At 42.7% G+C, this 19,607-nt stretch overlaps 2 protein-coding genes across 11 annotated transcripts; both read left to right on the top strand.

Moving 5' to 3' along the window:
- The first annotated feature begins 377 nt into the window (after nt 1–377).
- LOC115163674 (uncharacterized) lies at nt 378–3,754 on the top strand. Of its 5 annotated transcripts, XM_029715737.1 has the most exons (4): nt 378–967; nt 2,494–2,614; nt 3,057–3,130; nt 3,283–3,754. In XM_029715737.1, the coding sequence occupies exons 1-4, from the start codon at nt 629–631 to the stop codon at nt 3,286–3,288; spliced, it is 540 nt and encodes a 179-aa protein (XP_029571597.1). In that variant the 5' UTR covers nt 378–628; the 3' UTR covers nt 3,289–3,754. The 5 variants fall into 5 exon arrangements, 1 of the variants encoding a protein (XP_029571597.1); XR_003869792.1 differs by lacking the exon at nt 2,494–2,614 and having other exon boundaries at nt 3,237–3,754; XR_003869794.1 differs by lacking the exon at nt 2,494–2,614 and having other exon boundaries at nt 3,057–3,145; nt 3,237–3,754.
- A 5,751-nt stretch (nt 3,755–9,505) lies between these two features.
- LOC115163671 (heterogeneous nuclear ribonucleoprotein R) lies at nt 9,506–17,229 on the top strand. Of its 6 annotated transcripts, none has more exons than XM_029715731.1 (12): nt 9,508–9,675; nt 10,693–10,859; nt 10,985–11,103; nt 11,252–11,359; nt 11,482–11,595; nt 11,804–11,980; nt 12,248–12,383; nt 12,489–12,694; nt 12,840–12,992; nt 13,072–13,181; nt 15,119–15,702; nt 16,289–17,229. In XM_029715731.1, the coding sequence occupies exons 1-11, from the start codon at nt 9,671–9,673 to the stop codon at nt 15,699–15,701; spliced, it is 1,878 nt and encodes a 625-aa protein (XP_029571591.1). In that variant the 5' UTR covers nt 9,508–9,670; the 3' UTR covers nt 15,702; nt 16,289–17,229. The 6 variants fall into 6 exon arrangements, with proteins under 6 accessions (XP_029571593.1, XP_029571594.1, XP_029571591.1 ...); XM_029715730.1 differs by having other exon boundaries at nt 9,509–9,675; nt 16,454–17,229; XM_029715733.1 differs by lacking the exon at nt 16,289–17,229 and having other exon boundaries at nt 9,506–9,675; nt 12,843–12,992; nt 15,119–16,096.
- The last annotated feature ends 2,378 nt before the right edge of the window (nt 17,230–19,607 follow it).

The raw sequence follows: 19,607 nt of genomic DNA, 5'->3' as shown, positions 1-19,607 counted from the left end.
GTTTGAATGGATCCAGCCTCTTCTCTTGTCTCCCCTCTTCCTGGTGTCTCATTAAAATTTGGAGGGAGACAGATGGTGCGGTGCAAGTCAAGCATGGCTGACTTCATATGTCAGCTTCTCTATCTCTGTGTGCTCTCTCTCACAATCCCCTTACTTGCTGGGTTAAAGGTGTGGTGGTTTGGGGTAAGAAGACCAGAGTTTGGGGTCAAGTGCTTGAGAAATGTTAACAATTACTTTATTAGATAAAAATGCATCACATCTAAAAATATTAAAACAGTTTTTTTTACTAAGACCATAGAATCGTGTATACTGTTAATCTGAATAGTTTGAGGTGTACAGTAAGACCTCCGATATAAACATGTTAAGAATGGAGGTCGTTCAGAACATTGAAATGTTCAAATCATTATGGAAAATATTGTGAATTTAAAAAAATTTATTTTCTCAGTCAACTGATCTATTTCCCTTGAACAGGATATTATCTTAACCATCTGCCATCCTCCTTTTCTCCTCATTTGAGACCAAGCACGGAGACACTGATGAATAGTCATTGACTGACAGTATTGGATAGAGTGGTTCAGTGAAGGTGGAGTGAAATGCAGGTGTGTCGTGGTAGACTTGTTAGGACAGAATGCCTTGTGAGGAGTTCAGATACACCCCAACTTTGTCAGCGTTTGAGGAAACGACGTTTGAGGAGTCTCAGGCTCCAGGATTTGTCATTGTAACAAAAGAAACAGTTGAGCTCTTTTCCAACCCTGCTCATGTCTTCATATGCCACACCTGCATTAAACGATTTCCCACCGCACTCAGCCTCCCAGTAACAACGTCCAGTCAAACCTTCTCTTCACAGCACCTGAGGATAGTCGTCAAATCTGTCGGTGTAGATTCCGACGTTCCATATCCAGACATTGCACAGTTCTCCTGTTTTTCTGTCTTCAAAGAAGGAAGGCATGCCCGAGGAAGAGACCAGGTGGGTTTTGTCATATTTTACTTTCTGGTGCAGGTTAGAATAATTAGGTTAGAGTTAGCTAAAATGCAAAATGAGAACTACTTTTGACGTTAATTTAACTTTTAGCCATGACCGATCAGTTGGGACAACTCTATGGTATTATAGCGGTACGCAAACATGTTAGAGGTGCATGCCGCCACCCACTGTACAGGGTAGTATACGAGATAAAATAAAACAATAAGGGAAAAGGGGGAGAGAAATCACATTGTTCCCAAATAATAAACAAATGACAATGAAACAACTGATTGCTACAAGCTCTCTGGTGCCTGAGAAAGAATAACATAGACAGTATTCCTTACGTTTCAGCCGTGAAATCGTGGATACCCAAGAACCTTTCACCCGCAGATACGATGGCCAGTTTCTTGGACTCATTTGGCCAGTACAATTAATCACTTGCACAATAAAACGCCACGAAATCCACCTTGACGATCAGTATATCCCTCAGCTGTTGAAGTGGGACCATTCTAGTCAATGAGACGGCAGATACGCGTGTGAACATGCATATAACACCGATATAAAGTCGTTTTTTCAAAGTTGGCGAAATTGTGTGTCAACTCATATCAGTGCATTCGTAACAACCTACCATTACGAAACTTCATTCGATCAAATAAGCCTTGAATTGAAAATTGAGACTCGGAGTGTGAGAACGAGTGGGCTACGGTCGTGAAAAGAAAGGAAACAAAATAAGTGAAGTTGTGATGGAAACTAAGAAATCCCTAGATTAGTTTATAGTCGGAGTGAGGGGTTTGATGTCACCTGTATGGAACGCCGTTTGGGTCTTAAAGCACGTGGTCAAAACGCGATCTTTTTAGTTAAATGAACGTCTTCACGCGCTAAATGACACGCGTCAAATATGCGTGTGCAGGCTATTCAACATGTGCTAAATAAACAGCTGCAAGCGGTCCTGCACACGTCAAGTTAGCGCCTACTGCTGCTAAATTTACTGTAATAAAACAGGTCTCGAAACGTGCTCACCAGCCATGCACTCGCACTGTCGTGGAGTGCAAAAAATGTTACAAGACTGCGCCGTTCACTGCGGCAATGGCTGGGGTGTGCGGATCAACTTTATCATTCATAGTAGTATTTAAAAATAATCAACCTTGTTAACGTGGACTCAAGGGCATCAAGTTCAGGATTATCAGAGAGCAGAAGCCAAGTGCAGTCATTTAGGGTCTGTTTGCAGCGGATAAGGAAGTGCAATCTTCAATTGGGATGTTGTTGCATCAAACTGACTGTACACTGATTATTGAAACCTGTTTGAAAGGAGGAGCTAGGGAAATTGGCTAGTAAAATTAGCATATTAAGGAACGCATTAAGTTACCGTGTGTAGGTGTATATTTAGTAGCTGTAGGCCTTAACTTGACGTGTGCAGGACCGCTTGCAGCCGTTTATTTAGCACATGTTGAACCGCCTGCATGCACATTTGCGTGCGCTTATTTGATGTGTGTAGGCGTTAATTTAACGCCTGCACAATGTTTTTGGTGTAGATGGCCAAGGAAGATGCACATAACTTCCCCAACATCCCCTCCCAAATTGATATAGAACCTTCACAAAAACACACGGAGCAACTGCGAAAAGAAATGGCTGAGGATATACTAACAATTTCTGGTATGTAATGACATTTTGTCACGCCCTGGCCATAGAGAGGGTTTTATTCTCTATTTTGGTTAGGCCAGGGTGTGACTAGGGTGGACATTCTATGTCCTTTTTTCTATGTTTTGTATTTCTTTGTTTTGGCCGGGTATGGTTCTCAATCAGGGACAGCTGTAGATCGTTGTCTCTGATTGGTAGCCATACTTAGGCAGCCTGTTTTCCTTTGGGTTTTGTGGGTGGTTATTTTCTGTTTAGTTGATGTTCCTGACAGAACTGTTTGGCTGTCGTTTTGTTTAAAGTGGTCTATTAAAATTATATGATGAGCACTCAACACGCTGCGCCTTGGTCTACTCCCTTCGACGGCCGTTACACATTTAATTCAAAGTAAATGTAAATTCTTTATTTTTATGTAGTTGTGTGGGACAGCAATATGTTCAGTTCATGCCTATGTTTTCAGAGTTCAACAAAGCCAACAAATGCTTCATGTGTGCCACTGATAAAGAACCTGGATGTGGCCCAAAGACTGACTGGGTTAGTAAGTAACATGTAAGACAATTTTATGATATAACACAATGGATGGCTAATTTGTCATACTGCATTGATATTTGATATTATTTAAAATAATGTTTTGTTTTAGATGGCATGCAAAACATCTAAACGGTGGTTCCATGTGCTGTGCCTAGGAATGAAGACAAAAGAGTTCAACAGAGTAAAGAACACAAACTGGAAGTGCAGTCTTTGTTGTTGAAAATGTATGCTATACCCCATCCACACAGGCTCTGAAATGTACATCAACCAGGGATAAAGAGAAAGTTAACACTGTAATATTTTGTACTTATTTGAAGTAAAATGTCTGTTCACATGTTGGAAAAGATTAAAGGTCTACAATTTCTATTTAATTTGTCAATATAACATTTTTATTCATTGATTTCCTGGCCACCATTACTGTGGTTACATGTTCAGGATATGTATTGACCAGCAAACCCACTGCAGCCTACCTCACTAGCTCACTCTCTATCCCTGCTTTGGACAATTAATAACATGACTCTCGTACTTTGCCATTTTCCTTTATGGTTGATATTAATGATGAAGGGAGATATTATCTGTCTCTCTCCTATTGTTAAATACTGTGGAAAAATAAACTGGGAGAATAAGTACTTAGAACTACCAATTATTATCGATAAATATTAAAGAAAAGGGTAAACACAACACTGGACTGAACCCCCTAATTGTCAAACTAATATTAATGTACAACAATATAGAAGATACATGACTAGAGGTTATGCATTATGGGTGTATATCCACTGCACGCTTCTTAGGTGTGTAATTGACATGACCAAGGAGCTATTGCAATTTAAAACTATGAAAAATGTATGTTACACCGTGTGATTTCACAGTACACAAACGAGTGTGCTAGAAGGGTAGTAAGTGGACATTCTGAACCTTGTTTGAAGTCAGTAGGTCACATGACCAAGGAGCTATTGACATTTTAAATTTGGAAAAATTCATGTAAAATCTTGTGAGATAAATGGACAAACTAAAGGGTGTGCAATATAGAAGGGTAGTCAGTGGACATTGACCCTTGTTTGACGTCATTAGGCCACATGACCAAGGAGCTGTTGAAATTTTAAATTTGGAAAAATGTATGTAAAATCATGTGAGATGAAAATAGACAAACTAAAGTGTGTGTAATGTGTAGGCCCACTGAGTGGACATTCTGAACCTTGTTTGAAGTCAGTAGGTCACATGACCAAGGAGCTATTGAAATTCGAATGTAAAAAGAAGTTTGTACTTTGTTTACGCTCCTTAACTAATTCAACTAGCAATACAAAATGCTGCTCACATTTCCACATTTATTAGCTTTGGAAAGCGAATTAAAAATAAGGGCACAGACCTGTTTGGGCACAGTTTGGGCACAGACCTGGATAGTATGACAGAACTCTGCAGTAGATTGCATCTCCGCCCCCTTTGGCAGTTATATCTCGTCGGAAGATGTTATGGTTAGGGATGGGGATTTCAGGATTTTTGGTGGCCTTCCTAAGCCAGGATTCAGACACAGCTAGGACATCAGGGTTTGCGGAGTGTGCTAAAGCAGTGAATAAACCAAACTTAGGAAGGAGGCTTCTAATGTTAACCTGCATGAAACCAAGGCTTTTACGGTTACAGAAGTCAACAAATGAGAGCGCCTGAGGAATGGGAGTGGTGCTGGGGGCTGCAGGGCCTGGAGTAACCTCTACATCACCAGATGAACAGAGGAGTAGGATAAGGATACAGCTAAAGGTAATAAGAACTGGTCGTCTAGTGCGTTGCGTTCTGAACAGAGAGTAAAAGGTGCAGATTTCTAGGTGCGGAAGAATAGATTCAATGCATAATGTACAGACAAGGGTATTGTAGGATGTGAGTACAGTGGAGGTAAACCTAGGCATTGAGTGTCTCTCGAGGCACCTGTTAAGACAGGTGAGGTCACCGCATGTGTGGGGGTGGAACAAAATGGCTAGCTAAGGCATATTGAGTAGGGCTGGGGGCTCTACAGTGAAATAAGACAATAATCACTAACCAAAATTGTATTTTATTTATTTGTATTTAACCAGGTAGGCTAGTTGAGAACAAGTTCTCACTTGCAACTGTGACCTGGCCAAGATAAAGCAAAGCAGTTCGACACATACAACAACACAGAGTTACACATGGAATAAACAAACATACAATCAAAAATACAGTAGAAAAATCTATATTCAGCATGTGCAAATGAGGTAGGATAAGAAAGGTAAGGCAATAAATAGGCCATGGTGGTGAAGTAATTACAATATAGCAATTAAACACTGGAATGGTAGGATGTACAGAAGATGAATGTGCAAGTAGAGATACTGGGGTGCAAAGGAGCAAGATAAATAAATAAATACAGTATGGGGATGAGGTAGATAACAGCAATTGACAAGGCATATTGACATTAGGGAGAGGCATGTGTAGCCGAGTGATCATAGGGTCCAATGAGTAGCACTAGATGAGTCAGGGAGCCAGGGTTGCACATTCAAGTGGATGCAAATGTTATACCTGAGGAAGTAGGTGAAGTGTTTGGTGCACGTCAACAGACTTGTATGGTAAATGGGGTAAGCAAACCCACTTCATCCATATTATTTCCAGAGCCGACTGTTTGGCCTACCACCCAGGACAATGGATTGGATCCCAGCCGGCATTATCTAACCAAGAGAATTATCTTCGATCATAATCACAGTCGTGTATATGCCCCCCCCCAAGCAGACACATCGACAGCCCTGAAGGAACTTCATTTGACTCTATGTAAACTGGAAACCACATATCCTGAGGCTGCATTTATTGTAGCTGGGGATTTTAACAAGGCTAATCTGAAAACAAGGCTCCCCAAATTCTATCAGCATAAACCCTGGATCATTGTTATTCTAACTTCCGCGACGCATATTAGGCCCTCCCCCGCCCTCCCTTCGGAAAAGCTGACCACATCTCCTTTTTGTTGCTCCCAGCCTATAGACAGAAACTAAAACAAGAAGCTCCCGCCCTCAGGTCTGTTCAACGCTGGTCCGACCAATCGGATTCCATGCTTCAAGATTGCTTAGATCACGTGGACTGGGATATGTTCCGCATTGCGTCGAACAACAACATTGACGAATACGCTGATTCGGTGTGCGAGTTCATTAACAAGTGCATCGGTAATGTTGTAACCACAGCGTCGATAAAAACATTCCCCAACCAGAAACCGTGGATTGATGGCAGCATTCGGGCAAAACTGAACATGCGAACCACTGCCTTTAATCAGGGCAAGGTGACCGGAAACATGACCGAATACAAACAGTGTAGCTATTCCCTCTGCAAGGCAATCAAACAAGCTAAGTGTCAGTACAGAGACAAAGTGGAAGTCACAATTCAACGGCTCAGACACGAGAGGTATGTGGCAGGGTCTACAGTCAATCACGGACTACAAAATAAAAACCAGCCCCGTCGCGGATCACGATGCCTTGATCCCAGACAGACTGAACAACTTTTTTGCTTGCTTTGAGGACAATACAGTGCCACTGACACGGCCCGCTACCAAAACCTGCGGGCTCTCCTTCACTGTAGCCAACTTGAGTAAAACATTTAAACGTGTTAACCCTCGCAAGGCTGCAGGCCCAGACGGCATCCCCGGCCGCGTCCTCAGAGCATGTGCAGACCAGCTGGCTGGTGTGTTTACGGACATATTCAATCAATCCTTATCCCAGTCTGCTGTCCCCACATGCTTCAAGAGGGCCACCATTGTTCCTGTTCCCAAGAAAGCTAAGGTAACTGAGCTAAATGACTACCGCCCTGTAGCACTCACTTCCGCCATCATGAAGTGCTTTGAGAGACTAGTCAAGGACCATATCACCTCCACCCTACCTGACACCCTAGACCCACTCCAATTTGCTTACTGCCATAATAGGTCCACAGACGACGCAATCGCCATCACACTGCACACTGCCCTAACCCATCTGGACAAGAGGAATACCTATGTAAGAATGCTGTTCATCGATTACAGCTCAGCATTTAACACCATAGTACCCTCCAAACTCGTCATTAAGCTCGAGACCCTGGGTCTTGACCCCGCCCTGTGCAACTGGGTCCTGGACTTCCTGACGGGCCGCCCCTAGGTGGTGAGGGTAGGTAACAACATCTCCACCCCACTGATCCTCAACACCGGGTCCCCACAAGGGTGCGTTCTCAGCCCTCTCCTGTACTCCCTGTTCACCCATGACTGCGTGGCCATGCATTCCTCCAACTCAATCATCAAGTTTGCAGACGACACTACAGTGGTAGGCTTGATTACCAACAATGACGAGACGGCCTACAGGGAGGAGGTGAGGGCTCTCGGAGTGTGGTGTCAGGAAAACAACCTCTCACTCAACGTCAACATAACAAAGATGATCGTGGACTTCAGGAAACAGCAGAGGGAGCAGCCCCCTATCTACATTGACGGGACAGTAGTGGAGAGGGTGGAAAGTTTTAAGTTCTTCAGTGTACACATCATGGACAAACTGAAGTGGTCCACCCACACAGACAGAGTGGTGAAGAAGGCGCCAGCAGCGCCTCTTCAACCTCAGGAAGCTGAAGAAATTTGGCTTGTCACCAAAAACACTCACAAACTTTTACAGATGTACAATCGAGAGCATCCTGTCGGCCTGGTACGGCAGCTGCTCCGCCCATAACCGTAAGGCTCTCCAGAGGGTAGTGAGGTCTGCACAACGCATCACCGGGTGCAAACTACCTGCCCTCCAGGACACCTACACCACCCGATGTCACAGGAAGGCCAAAAAGATCATCAAGGACAACAACCACCCGAGCCACTGCCTGTTCACCCCGCTAACATCCAGAAGGCGAGGTCAGTACAGGTGCATCAATGCGGGGACCGAGAGACTGAAAAACAGCTTCTATCTCAAGGCCATCAGACTGTTAAACAGCCATCACTAACATTGAGTGGCTGCTGCCAACATACTGACTCAACTCCACCCACTTTAATAATGGTAAAATTCATGTAATCAATTTATCACTAGCCACTTTATATTATATAATGTTTACATACCCTACATTACTCATCTCTTATGTATATACTGTAGGCTATCCTGTGTGGCTCAGTTGGTAGAGCATGGTGTTTGCAACGCCAGGGTTGTGGGTTCGATTCCCACGGGGGACCAGGGGGGACCAGTATGGAGAAAACATTTATGAAATGTATGCATTCACTACTGTAAGTCGCTCTGGATAAGAGCGTCTGCTAAATGACTAAAATGTAAATGTACTGCATCTTGCCATCTGATGTTATTACATTTATCACTAGCCACTTTAAACAATGCCAATTTATATAATGTTCTCATACCCTATATTGCTCATCTCATATGTATATACTGTACGCTATACCATCTACTGCATCTTGCCATCTTGATGTAATGTATCACTAGCCACTTTAAACAATGTCACTTCATATAATGTTTTCATACCCTGCATTGCTCATCTCATATGTATATACTGTACTCTATACCATCTACTGCATCTTGCCTATGCCGTTCGGCCATCACTCATTTATATATTTTTATGTACGTATTCATATTCATTCCTTTACACTTGTGTGTATAAGGTAGTTGTTATGAAATTGTTAGGTTATATTACTTGTTAGATATTACTGCATGGTCGGAACTAGAAGCACAAGCATTTCGCTACACTTGCATTAACACCTGCTAACCATGTGTATGTGACAAATACATTTGATTTGATTTATTGTCTCTCCTTTCTCATGTTAAACTAGGCTTTATGATATACCCTATAATAGCTTTTGCACCCTCCAGTGTTATAAATGCAAAAGATTTGGGCATGTATCAAGTGTTTGCAGACAGAAATTATATCATATACCAGTTGAGGTTATATTTATTTATTTTACTAGGTAAGTTGACTGAGAACACATTCTCATTTACAGCAACGACCTGGGGAATAGTTTCAGAGGAGAGGAGGGGGATGAATGAGCCAATTGTAAGCTGGGGATGATTAGATGGCCATGATGGTATGAGGGCCAGATTGGGAATTTAGCCAGGACACCAGGGTTAACATCCCTACTCTTACGATAAGTGCCATGGGATCTTTAATGACCTCAGAGAGTCAGGACACCCGTTTCACATCCCATCTGAAAGACGGCACCCTACACAGGGCAGTGTCCCCAATCACAGCCCTGGGGCATTGGGATATTTTTTAGACCAGAGGGAAGAGTGCCTCCTACTAGCCCTCCAACACCACTTCCAGCAGCATCTGGTCTCCCATCCAGGGACTCACCCGGACCAACCATGCTTAGCTTCAGAAGCAAGCCAGCAGCGGGATGCAGGGCGTTATCCTGCAACTGTGGTCGCGAATATGCGCCGGAGTTCCCGGATTGCCCTGATTTTCTTTCCCCTTTCATATTTTGTTTCACAAAGTGTAATGGATTTACACTCCAGTCCAGTTTGTGGCGGTAATGCAGCTTTTGGTTGCCAACTGCCATTTTAGAAGTCACAGAAGAAGAAGTCTCATTTTTCGTGGACAGATTTTCGGCAGAGTAAATCAATGGAGTAATGCAAATGATACTTTGGTCCCTCTCGTTTCGCGACTTCCGCTCTGCTGAAACATATTATTAATATTTACCATATTGGATAACTCTTTTGGTTAATTGCTGCAAAATACATTTTACGATATTGTTATTTTCCTGGAAAAGATTGGTAATCGTTTGCTAACTGTTCATTGTTCACCTTCTTTGGCCGGTGGTTTATTTGATTTCTGTAAAGGTGTCCAGCAAGCTAACAAGGCCTCGGCTGTTACTAGCTGGGTAACGTTAGCACTGGTAGCTAGCTATTTGCTTAGCTACGCGTATGAACCTTGATACTAGGTTTTATATTTTTTAAATATTGTTATTTCTAACGTTAAAGCGATTATTTAGCTGGATGTTAAAGTTCAAAATTGTGACAATCCAGTCAGCTTTAACTAGGTAGCTAACGTTAGGGGGCGGGACGGGGCTTAGCCGGAGATTTAACTAAGAAATACACACCGCCATCCAAGCTAGCTTCAACTCAACGTTTTAGTTTGCTTGACCACAGATTTAATTTTGGCTTGACTAGTTCGCTAGCTAGCTAGCTTGCCACCAATATAAACGTAGGATTCACTTGTCTCCATGTATTTTATATTTGACCTCATGGTTGTCTGCATTGAAATTAATGGGTTAGCTTTTCTGATGCAGTTACATATTTAGCCAACGTTACCATCGGAGTGAAACGTTTTAGATTGCCAGAGGATACCAACTCTACCTTTATGCTTCTTTACACTGAGCAGCAGCGTAAACAAGCGTAACGGTAGGGTCTTTAGCATCATGCTAACTTTTTACAGTCCTTTAGAAATTTTAGCTAAATGGGAGCAACTATTGCAGCAGGGCAGCATTTGCAAATATACATGTTAGAAAAGGGAAAGTTTATGTTCCCTACAAGTTGCTAGTGTCCATCTGTAAAAATCAGCTGAAACAATATATTTTGATTTTAGATTAGAATGTCAAACTGAAATCCTGTTTTTATCTTACCTATTTTTCCCCCTTTTCTCAGGAGAATGGCTGCTGCCGAGTTGAACAGTAGTTCTGCTCCGGTGATGGAGGAAAAGGAGCCTATAGAAGTCACCACCGAAGGCGAGCATACAGAGAACTACCAGACACTAATTGATGCCGGACTGCCGCAGAAAGTGGCTGACAGTCTCAACAAAATATTCTCTACTGGTGGGGCATCCGTCATACAATGGCTGAGTCTAATCTATTTTCCAAAGAAACATGGTGTTGCTCGAGAATGCATGAAGTGGATAAAGGCCAGGTTGTAATAGTACAAATCTGTCTTGTATCAACAGGGTTGCTGGCATACGCTGACCTAGACGAGAGGGCCATTGATGCTCTGCGGGCGTTCAATGAAGTGGGAGCGTTGTCTGTACTGTCGCAGTTCAAAGAAAGTGACCTGACCCATGTCCAGGTGAGTTAGTGGGACTGGAATGAAAGAGAAGTCAGTTTAGATAATTTCATTAGAAAGAGTCTAAGAAGTTGACATTGAGGGGTCTATAATTTTTCCTCTGGTCATAACACCAATACATGAATCAACTCTGCTGTGGTTTGCTTTCCAGAACAAAAGTGCTTTTCTTTGTGCAGCTATGAAGACATACAGACAGAGGGAAAAGCAAGGAAGTAAAGTACAGGAAACCTCTAAGGGTCCTGCTGAGTCCAAGATCAAGGTAAATGCAGCTGTTTGAACGTTCGTTCAGTGGGTCAATATAACCTGCTGTGTGTGTGTGTGTGAACCTGCTCAGGTTGTGTAGTTCTGTAGTGTTTACGCTGTTGTCGACGTGTTCCCCAGGCTCTGCTGGAGCGGACAGGATACACCCTGGACGTCACCACCGGACAGAGGAAATACGGAGGGCCCCCACCAGAGGAAGTGTTTAAAGGAGCACAGCCTGGGATTGGAACTGAGGTAAAGCTGCTGGAGATGCTCCATTTTCAAGTAACAGTATTTGAAAGGTTTATGGTCATCGCGGCAAAGCTGTTAACTGATATAGAGTAGGGAGATGAGTTTGCAAGTCTGTGGCCCCAAGAATGTCAATTGAGAAGTTTATAGCAATACCACAGCATTCTTCTCCAATCACACTGGAACCCTCATTCAGGCTGTTTTCTGCATTTAGGTGTTTGTGGGAAAGATCCCCAGAGACCTGTATGAAGATGAGCTGGTGCCTCTGTTTGAGAAGGCGGGCCCAATCTGGGATCTGAGGTTAATGATGGACCCCCTGTCGGGTCAGAACCGGGGCTACGCCTTCATCAACTTCTGCAGCAAGGATGCAGCAGCTGAGGCGGTGAAACTTGTAAGTCCTTGCAGTCAGACATGGTCTTAGTTTACCTTCTAAGAACCAAAGGGCTGATTTCCCAGACCCAGATTAAGCCTTGTCCTGGTTTTGAAAATCACTTTCAATTGGGTATCTTCATTGAGTGTGCTTTTTAGTCTAGGGCCAGGTTGTGTATCGAAACCGGCCCAAGATGTGATACATATTTAATTTTGGAGCGGTTGTCAGCCAGCCTCCTGCTACCTTATCAACCCTACAAAGCCATCTTTCCTTTACTCTTGTTTTCAGTGTGACAACTATGAAATCCGGTCTAGGAAACACCTTGGTGTGTGCATATCTGTAGCGAACAACCGCCTGTTTGTTGGATCAATCCCAAAGAACAAGACCAGAGAGAGCATATTGGATGACTTCAGCAAAGTCACAGGTCAGTGAAAGTGCAGACACCCCAATTTGGTTAACTTGGTTTTATGTTCTGTGGGTAATCATTGGTCAGATATCAGTTATGTCACTCTCATTCTTGTTCCTCCAGAGGGGCTTCAGGAAGTGATCCTCTACCACCAGCCGGATGACAAGGAGACGAACCGTGGCTTCTGTTTCCTGGAGTACGAGGACCACAAGTCTGCGGCCCAGGCCCGCCGCTGTCTCATGAGTGGCAAGGTGATGGTGTGGGGGAACCCGGTCACTGTGGAGTGGGCCAACCCGGTCACTGAGCGCGACACGGATGTCATGGCCAATGTGAGTCATCTCTCACTTTCTCTGTCTATTTCTCGCTTCCCCCCCATCTCTTGTTTGTTTTTCAACAACACATGAACAACCCCCCTATGTGTTCCACGTCTGACTTTTATTCAACTTTTATTTATACTTTGTCCGTGTGAGTCAGCAGGCGAAGGTCTTGTTTGTCAGGAAGCTTGCCACCTCAGTCACAGAGGAGCTACTAGTGAAGACATTCTCTGCCTTTGGCAAACTGGAGCGGGTGTATAAGCTCAAAGACTACGCCTTTGTCCACTTTGAGGACAGGGACGCCGCTGTGAAGGTGGGTTACCCTCAGTAAAACAAAAATGTTTTTTTACCATGCTTCGGATATCTGACAAAATGTTTTCTGTATTTCTCAGGCAATGGTAGACATGAATGGAAAGGAGCTGGGGGGAGAGGCGATTGAAATAAGAATAGCAAAGAAGAAGAAGGCGCGGAAGACTCAGCGCCAGACCACCAGAAACCCAGGGTGAGGCCACAGAGAATGGTATTGACTTACAGTAGGCTCCAAAATTACTGGCAACTCTCACTGGCAATGCACAAACAATGCTTAAACAAATATAAACAATATAATTATAGAGATGAACTCAAAATACCAACATGTAAGAAATACTGTACTTTATTAATGTTTAAATGGAACCAACCAAAATAATTTATTGATTTAATTAAAAATCAATGTCCTCCAAATCAAGGTTTCACATTTAATGGCACCCTTAAAGATTATTGTAAATAACATCTACCAAAATGAAACCACAAATTACATTCCACTTATTTAAGTTTATCTAAGTCTTAAGGAACTATATTGAGCCATTACATCACTTCCTGTTTCACTATGGTATAAAAATGAGGTAACACACATGCAATATCCCACTGTCATCCAGCACCATGAAGAAAACAAAAGAACTGGCAGTTCAAAAGAGACAGATGGTCATAGACCTTCATAAATCTGGTAATGGCTACAAGAAGATCCACAAACGATTGAATATACCACTGAGCTCTGTCAGGGCAATTATTAAAACATTCAAAAGATATGGAACAGTTGAAAACCTCACGGGTTGAGGACGCAAATGTATTTTGCCCCCCAGGATAGGGAGGAGGATGGTGAGAGAAGCAACAAAATCCCCAAGAATCACTGTGAAAGAATTGCAGCCCTTGGTGGCGTCTTGGGGTCACCAGGTTTCAAAAAGCACCATCAGACGCCACCTCCACAACCACAGGCTCTTTGGAAGGGTTGCCAGAAGAAAGCCCTTTCTGACCCCAAGACACAGACGCAAGCGCTTGGAGTTTGCCAGACCTCATTTAAATTATGATTGGAAGAAGGTGCTCTGTTCAGATGAGACCAAAATTGAACGTTTTGGTCAGATACAGCATCGGCATGTTTGGCGTCGAAACAGAGATGCATACAAGGAGAGGCACCTCATACCCACGGTGAAATATGGAGGGGGGTCAGTGATGTTTTGGGGCTGTGTTAATTCCAGAGGTCCAGGGGCACTGGTTAAGATTGATGGCATAATGAATTCTACCAAGTATCAGGCAATTTTGGCTGACAATCTGGTTGCCTCTGCCAGAAGGCTGGGACTTGGCCGTAGGTGGACTTTCCAACAAGACAATGACCCAAAACAGACCTCAAGATCCACACAGAAATGGTTCTGTGACAACAAAATCAATGTTCTGGCATGGCCATCTGTCGCCGGACCTCAATCCAATCGAAAACCTGTGGGCTGAGTGGAAGAGGGCAGTTGATAAGCGCAAACCCAAGAATGTGAAGGATCTTGTTGAAAGGATCTGCATAGAGGAATGGTCCAAAATCCCTCCAAATGTGTTCCTTAACCTTGTCAAACATTAATGGAAAAGACTCCATGCTGTTATCCTTGCCAGAGGTGGTGGCACTAAGTACTAAATGAGGAGTGACAATAATTATGAAACCTTGATATTGGTTAAATTTATTTTGTATTAAATAATTGTATGATTTTGGTTGGTTCCATTGAAACATTAATAAAGTACAGTATTTCTCATATTGGTATTTTGAGGTTCTCTCTATAATTATATTGTTTATATATTTTTTTAAGTATTGTTTGTGCATTGCCAGTCAGGGGTGTCAGTAATTTTGGAGCCCACTGTATATCTGATTTAGTAGATCTTTTTTTTTGTTGCTCACATTGTATTTTGCTCACAATTTGCTCACATTGTATATAGACTTATTTTTCTACTGTATTATTGACTGTATGTTTGTTTTATTCCATGTGTAACTCTGTGTTGTTGTATGTTGTCAAACTGCTTTGCTTTATCTTGGCCAGGTCGTAGTTGTAAATGAGAACTTGTTCTCAACTTGCCTACCTGCTTAAATAAAGGTGAAATAAAAAAAATCTCCCATCATGGGATTACATTGAAAGTTATGTTTTTCAGCAGGAATGACGATTATAACCAGCCACCGCCACGCATGCCTCCACCAGATAGAGGCCGTGGTCGCCGCGGGGGCTATGCCGCCTACCCTCCAGACTACCACAGCTACGATGACCACTACGGCTATGACTATCATGACTCCTGCAGGGGTTACGAGGACCCCTACTATGGTTACGAGGACCCCTACTATGGTTACGAGGACCCCTACTACGGTTACGAGGATCCCTACTACGGTTACGAGGACGTCTACAGTGAGACGGGTCGTGGCAGCAGGGGTGGCCCGCCCCCTCCTAGGGCCCATGGAACACCACCCAGACAGGGCCGCGGGGGCTATGCACAGAGGGGGCCAGCCATCAGAGGGCCCAGGCATGGCAGAGGAGGGGGCCGTGGGGGACTCTTCCAGCCACAGAGGGCCCACAGTACCCGAGGAGCCAGGGGGAACCGTGGGGGCAATGTGGGCGGGAAGAGGAAGGCAGATGTCTTCAACCAGCCTGACTCAAAGCGCCGGCAGACCAACAAGCAGAACTGGGGGTCCCAGCTCATCACCCAGCAGCAAGGTGGCGACTATTCTGATAACTATGGTTAAGGTAATGACACCCTGGAGTTTCACAGGGTTATTATGGGCATTGGTGGAAGTAGACACATGAAAAGGGTATTTGGCAAAAAAAAAAAAAAATGCTATTTTTGAATGTCTTCTTAATCTTCATCCCTTACGAAAAAATTATGAATTGGCTGGAATTGCATTTTGGGCTGGAAATGTGAATGTAACCATTTTGCGGAATAATTTCTTGTAGTTACATGGGACGTATGTTTTAACACACTTATACCTATAAGTGTATGTCTAGCATTTTTCTAGGGGTAGATCAATTTTTTAACATTTATATTATACCTTCCTATGTTTTCTTTGGGAAGCCATAGCAGTTTGTTCTCTGTTTTTGTATTTATAACTTTTACTTTTCAATTAAACTCAGTTGAGCGTCATTCAATTGCCAGTCTATTCCTCACCTTAACTAAAATATCACATTTGGAACACTTTCTATACTTTTTGTTCAAGGAATAAATCAAGAGACCAAATGAAATTGTAGAAGACCAAAATACTCCATGGCAGAGCGAACAAACAATATATGAGTGACTGAATATTTGTTATTTATTTTAACCCTTTTTCTTTTCCAGGAAATGCCTCCCTCTTACAGTGCATCCAGAGAGTTTTCAGACTCCTCAACTTTTTGAGAGGAGTCTTTTTGCAGTCTTTCCATAGAGAAATGCTAAGGGCAAACACCTTTGGTTCAATGACATCACCATTTTGTTTGTTTTGTCCTTCTATTCCAATTTACACAGGTGGCGAGGTGAGAGCAGCAGCGCTTGAGTGAGAAACAAACTCACCCTGAACTTTGTTCCTTACAAAAGGTTGAGCTATTACTAGTAGTTTCTAGCCCAAACCGTGCTGTATCTACAGATTATTTTGTGAGAAGACCGATTTCCAAGATGTCTCCTGGTCTGACAAACACTGCTGTAGCTCTGCGCCACCTTCCACTGCCGATGCGGTGGATTCAGACGCGGCCCATGCAAACAAGTCTAGTTTAAACTAATGGATTTTAATGGTCATTTGATTGTTTATTTGATTATTATGCTAATTACAGAGTAGGCTTTATACTGCAATCTCATTGCCTTTGCCAAGTCAATTTGCTTGCCTTGCATATGCCATTCAATGTTTTCTCGTCAACTATTAGGATAAAGATTTTTGTGACATGTCAGCTAAAATCACCAGTGATCCAAGCTCCACTGCATATTTCTGGTCTTTTTTCCATGGAAGACAACAATAAAAAATTTCCCATGAAGGGGCCCGGCTTACAAAGTGTAGGCCAACTTCCTTGACAGAAGCCGACTTTGATACTAGTCTCTCTAGACTAATCTCTTGTGGACAGATGAAATGGAGAGAATCTGTCAAGGCTCATATAGAATTATGTGATTACGAGCAGCAGTAGTTCCTGGTTTTGGGTTTTTGTCATTGATTTAAGTGGGACGAATCAGGATTGGGCGACGGCGGTGTAAGAACTGGTGCGGGGATTTTAAGCATGTTTGCGGATAAACGGTTACCACATCCACAAAGTCAACGGTCTATTTCGTAAAAATTCATATAAACAAGTGTACTTTTTAATTATGTTAGGACACTAGGCATTACATTTCTGTAAAACCAATTCAGCATGGCTAGTGTCAGTCTCCCTTCACTCAGGGGACCCCTGTTAACGATGAAGGTCCTATCCAAATAAATGAATCCTCAGTGACATAGTTACTTAGACTTCCCCTCACACATACTATGGCTACCTTCCTATTTAGTACTAGTCCATACATATAGTCCCTACTTTTAATTGACGTTGTAAAAAGACTATCTTTTCACACACAGTGAGGGTCCTATGCAAACTCAATCCATTTTTCAATCCAATGTAAAGAACTTCCCCTCACAATATGGACACAGCCTAGATGTGCACTCCAATTTTAAGTGGCATTGTACACTCAACAAAAATATAAATGCAACATGCAACAATTTCAAAGATTTGACTGAGTTACAGTTCATAGAAGGAAATCAGTAAATTGAAATAAATTCATTAGGCCCTAATCTATGGACTTCAGATGACTGGGAAGGGGCGCAGCCATAGGTGGGCCTGGCAGGGCATACAGTTGAAGTCGAAAGTTTACATACACTTAGGTTGGCGTCATTAAATTTGTTTTTCAACAACTCCACAAATTTCTTGTTAACAAAGTATAGTTTTGGCAAATCGGTTAGGACATCTACTTTGTGCATGACACAAGTAATTTTTACAACAATTGTTTACAGACTATTTCGCTTATAATTCGCTGTATCACAATTCCAGTGGGTCAGAAGTGGACTGTGTCTTTAAACAGCTTGGAAAATTCACAGAAAATGATGTCATTGCTTTAGAAGCTTCTGATAGACTAATTGACATCATTTGAGTCGATTGGAGGTGTACCTGTGGATGTATTTCAAGGCCTACCTTCAAACTCGGTGCCTCTTTGCTTGACATCATGGGAAAATCAAAAGAAATCAGCCAAGACCTCAGCAAAATAAATTGTAGACCTCCACAAGTCTGGTTCATCCTTGGGAGCAATTTCCAAACCACGTTCATCTGTACAAACAATAGTACCCAAGTATAAACACCATGGGACCACGTAGCCGTCATACCGCTCAGGAAGGAGACCCGTTGAGATGAACGTACTTTGGTGCGAAAAGTGCAAATCAATCCCAGAACATCAGCAAAGGACCTTGTGAAGATGCTGGAGGAAACAGGTACAAAAGTTTCTATATCCACAGTAAAATTAATCCTATATCGACATAACCTGAAAGGCCGCTCGGCAAGGAAGAAGCCACTGCTCCAAAACCGCCATAAAAAAGCATTCTTAAAATAAAATGGTGATCCTAAGACAGGGAATTTCTACTAGGATTAAATGTCAGGAATTGTGAAATACTGAGTTTAAATGTGTTTGGCTAAGGTGTATGTAAACTTCCGACTTCAACTGTAGGTCCACCCACTGGGAAGCCAGGCCCAGCCAATCAACATTATTACTCCTGAGCACCCCCTCAGACGGTCCCGCAGGTGAAGAAGCCAGATGTGGAGGTCCTGGGTTGGCGTGGTTATATGTTGTCTGTGGTTTTGAGGCCGGTTAGATGTACTGCCAAATTCTCTAAAATGATGTTGAAGGGGGCTTATGGTAGAGAAATTAACTTTAAATTCTCTGGCAACAGCTCTGTTCGACATTCCGGCAGTCAGCATGCCAATTGCACGCTCCCTCGAAACTTGACAAATCTGACATTGTGTCGTGTAACAAAACTACACATTTAAGAGTGGCCTTTTATTGTCCCCAGCACAAGGTACACCTGTGTAATGAGCGTGCTGTTTAATCAGCTTCTTGATATGGTGAAATAATTACCATGGCAAAGGAGAAATGCTCACTAACAGGGTTGTAAACAAATTTGTGCACGAAATTTGAGCAAAATGAGCTTTTTGTGCGTATGGAACGTTTCTGGAGTCTTTTATTTCAGCACGTGTACAAATTGTTTATATTTTTGTTCAGCATTAAAAGGCAATATCTTTTCACAGTTTTGAGCACAAATTAATGGGAAACTACTACATCTGTATAATATCAAAGCCTAAAGCCAGGTAATTTGACCTGGAGGTTAATCTAATCCATGTGATGTGGTATAGCCTAGCTAGCTGCAGAAGCTGTGGTCTAATAGCACTCCAATGACTGTCTGGTGATTGTGAGTTATCACTTCAAACCTCTCAGTACTGGGCTACTAAACTGGACATATCAATCTGATCTGGTGGTGAGTGCCTGTCTTTGTTTCTACATCGTGTGATACTTTGATATGTTCATATACAATAATGTAATTCTTATATAATTATCTTTTCCTTGTTTTAATGAGACCATGATACTCTACTATAAAACATGCAGATCTGCATAAAGGTGGCTA

The sequence above is a fragment of the Salmo trutta genome, chromosome 26, assembly GCF_901001165.1.
Source record: "Salmo trutta chromosome 26, fSalTru1.1, whole genome shotgun sequence".
Taxonomy (NCBI): domain Eukaryota; kingdom Metazoa; phylum Chordata; class Actinopteri; order Salmoniformes; family Salmonidae; genus Salmo; species Salmo trutta.
This window is presented reverse-complemented; position numbering and strand designations above follow the sequence as displayed.

Excerpts from the sequence above, each read along its gene's own strand:
- LOC115163674 (XM_029715737.1), top strand. The coding sequence starts at position 629 with ATGCCTTGTGAGGAGTTCAGATACACCCCAACTTTGTCAGCGTTTGAG. Across the intron at positions 968-2,493 it reads ATGCCCGAGGAAGAGACCAG|ATGGCCAAGGAAGATGCACA; the intron begins GTGGGTTTTGTC and ends TTTTTGGTGTAG. Across the intron at positions 2,615-3,056 it reads GGATATACTAACAATTTCTG|AGTTCAACAAAGCCAACAAA; the intron begins GTATGTAATGAC and ends CTATGTTTTCAG.
- LOC115163671 (XM_029715731.1), top strand. Across the intron at positions 10,860-10,984 it reads CAACAAAATATTCTCTACTG|GGTTGCTGGCATACGCTGAC; the intron begins GTGGGGCATCCG and ends TTGTATCAACAG. Across the intron at positions 12,993-13,071 it reads ACAGGGACGCCGCTGTGAAG|GCAATGGTAGACATGAATGG; the intron begins GTGGGTTACCCT and ends TGTATTTCTCAG.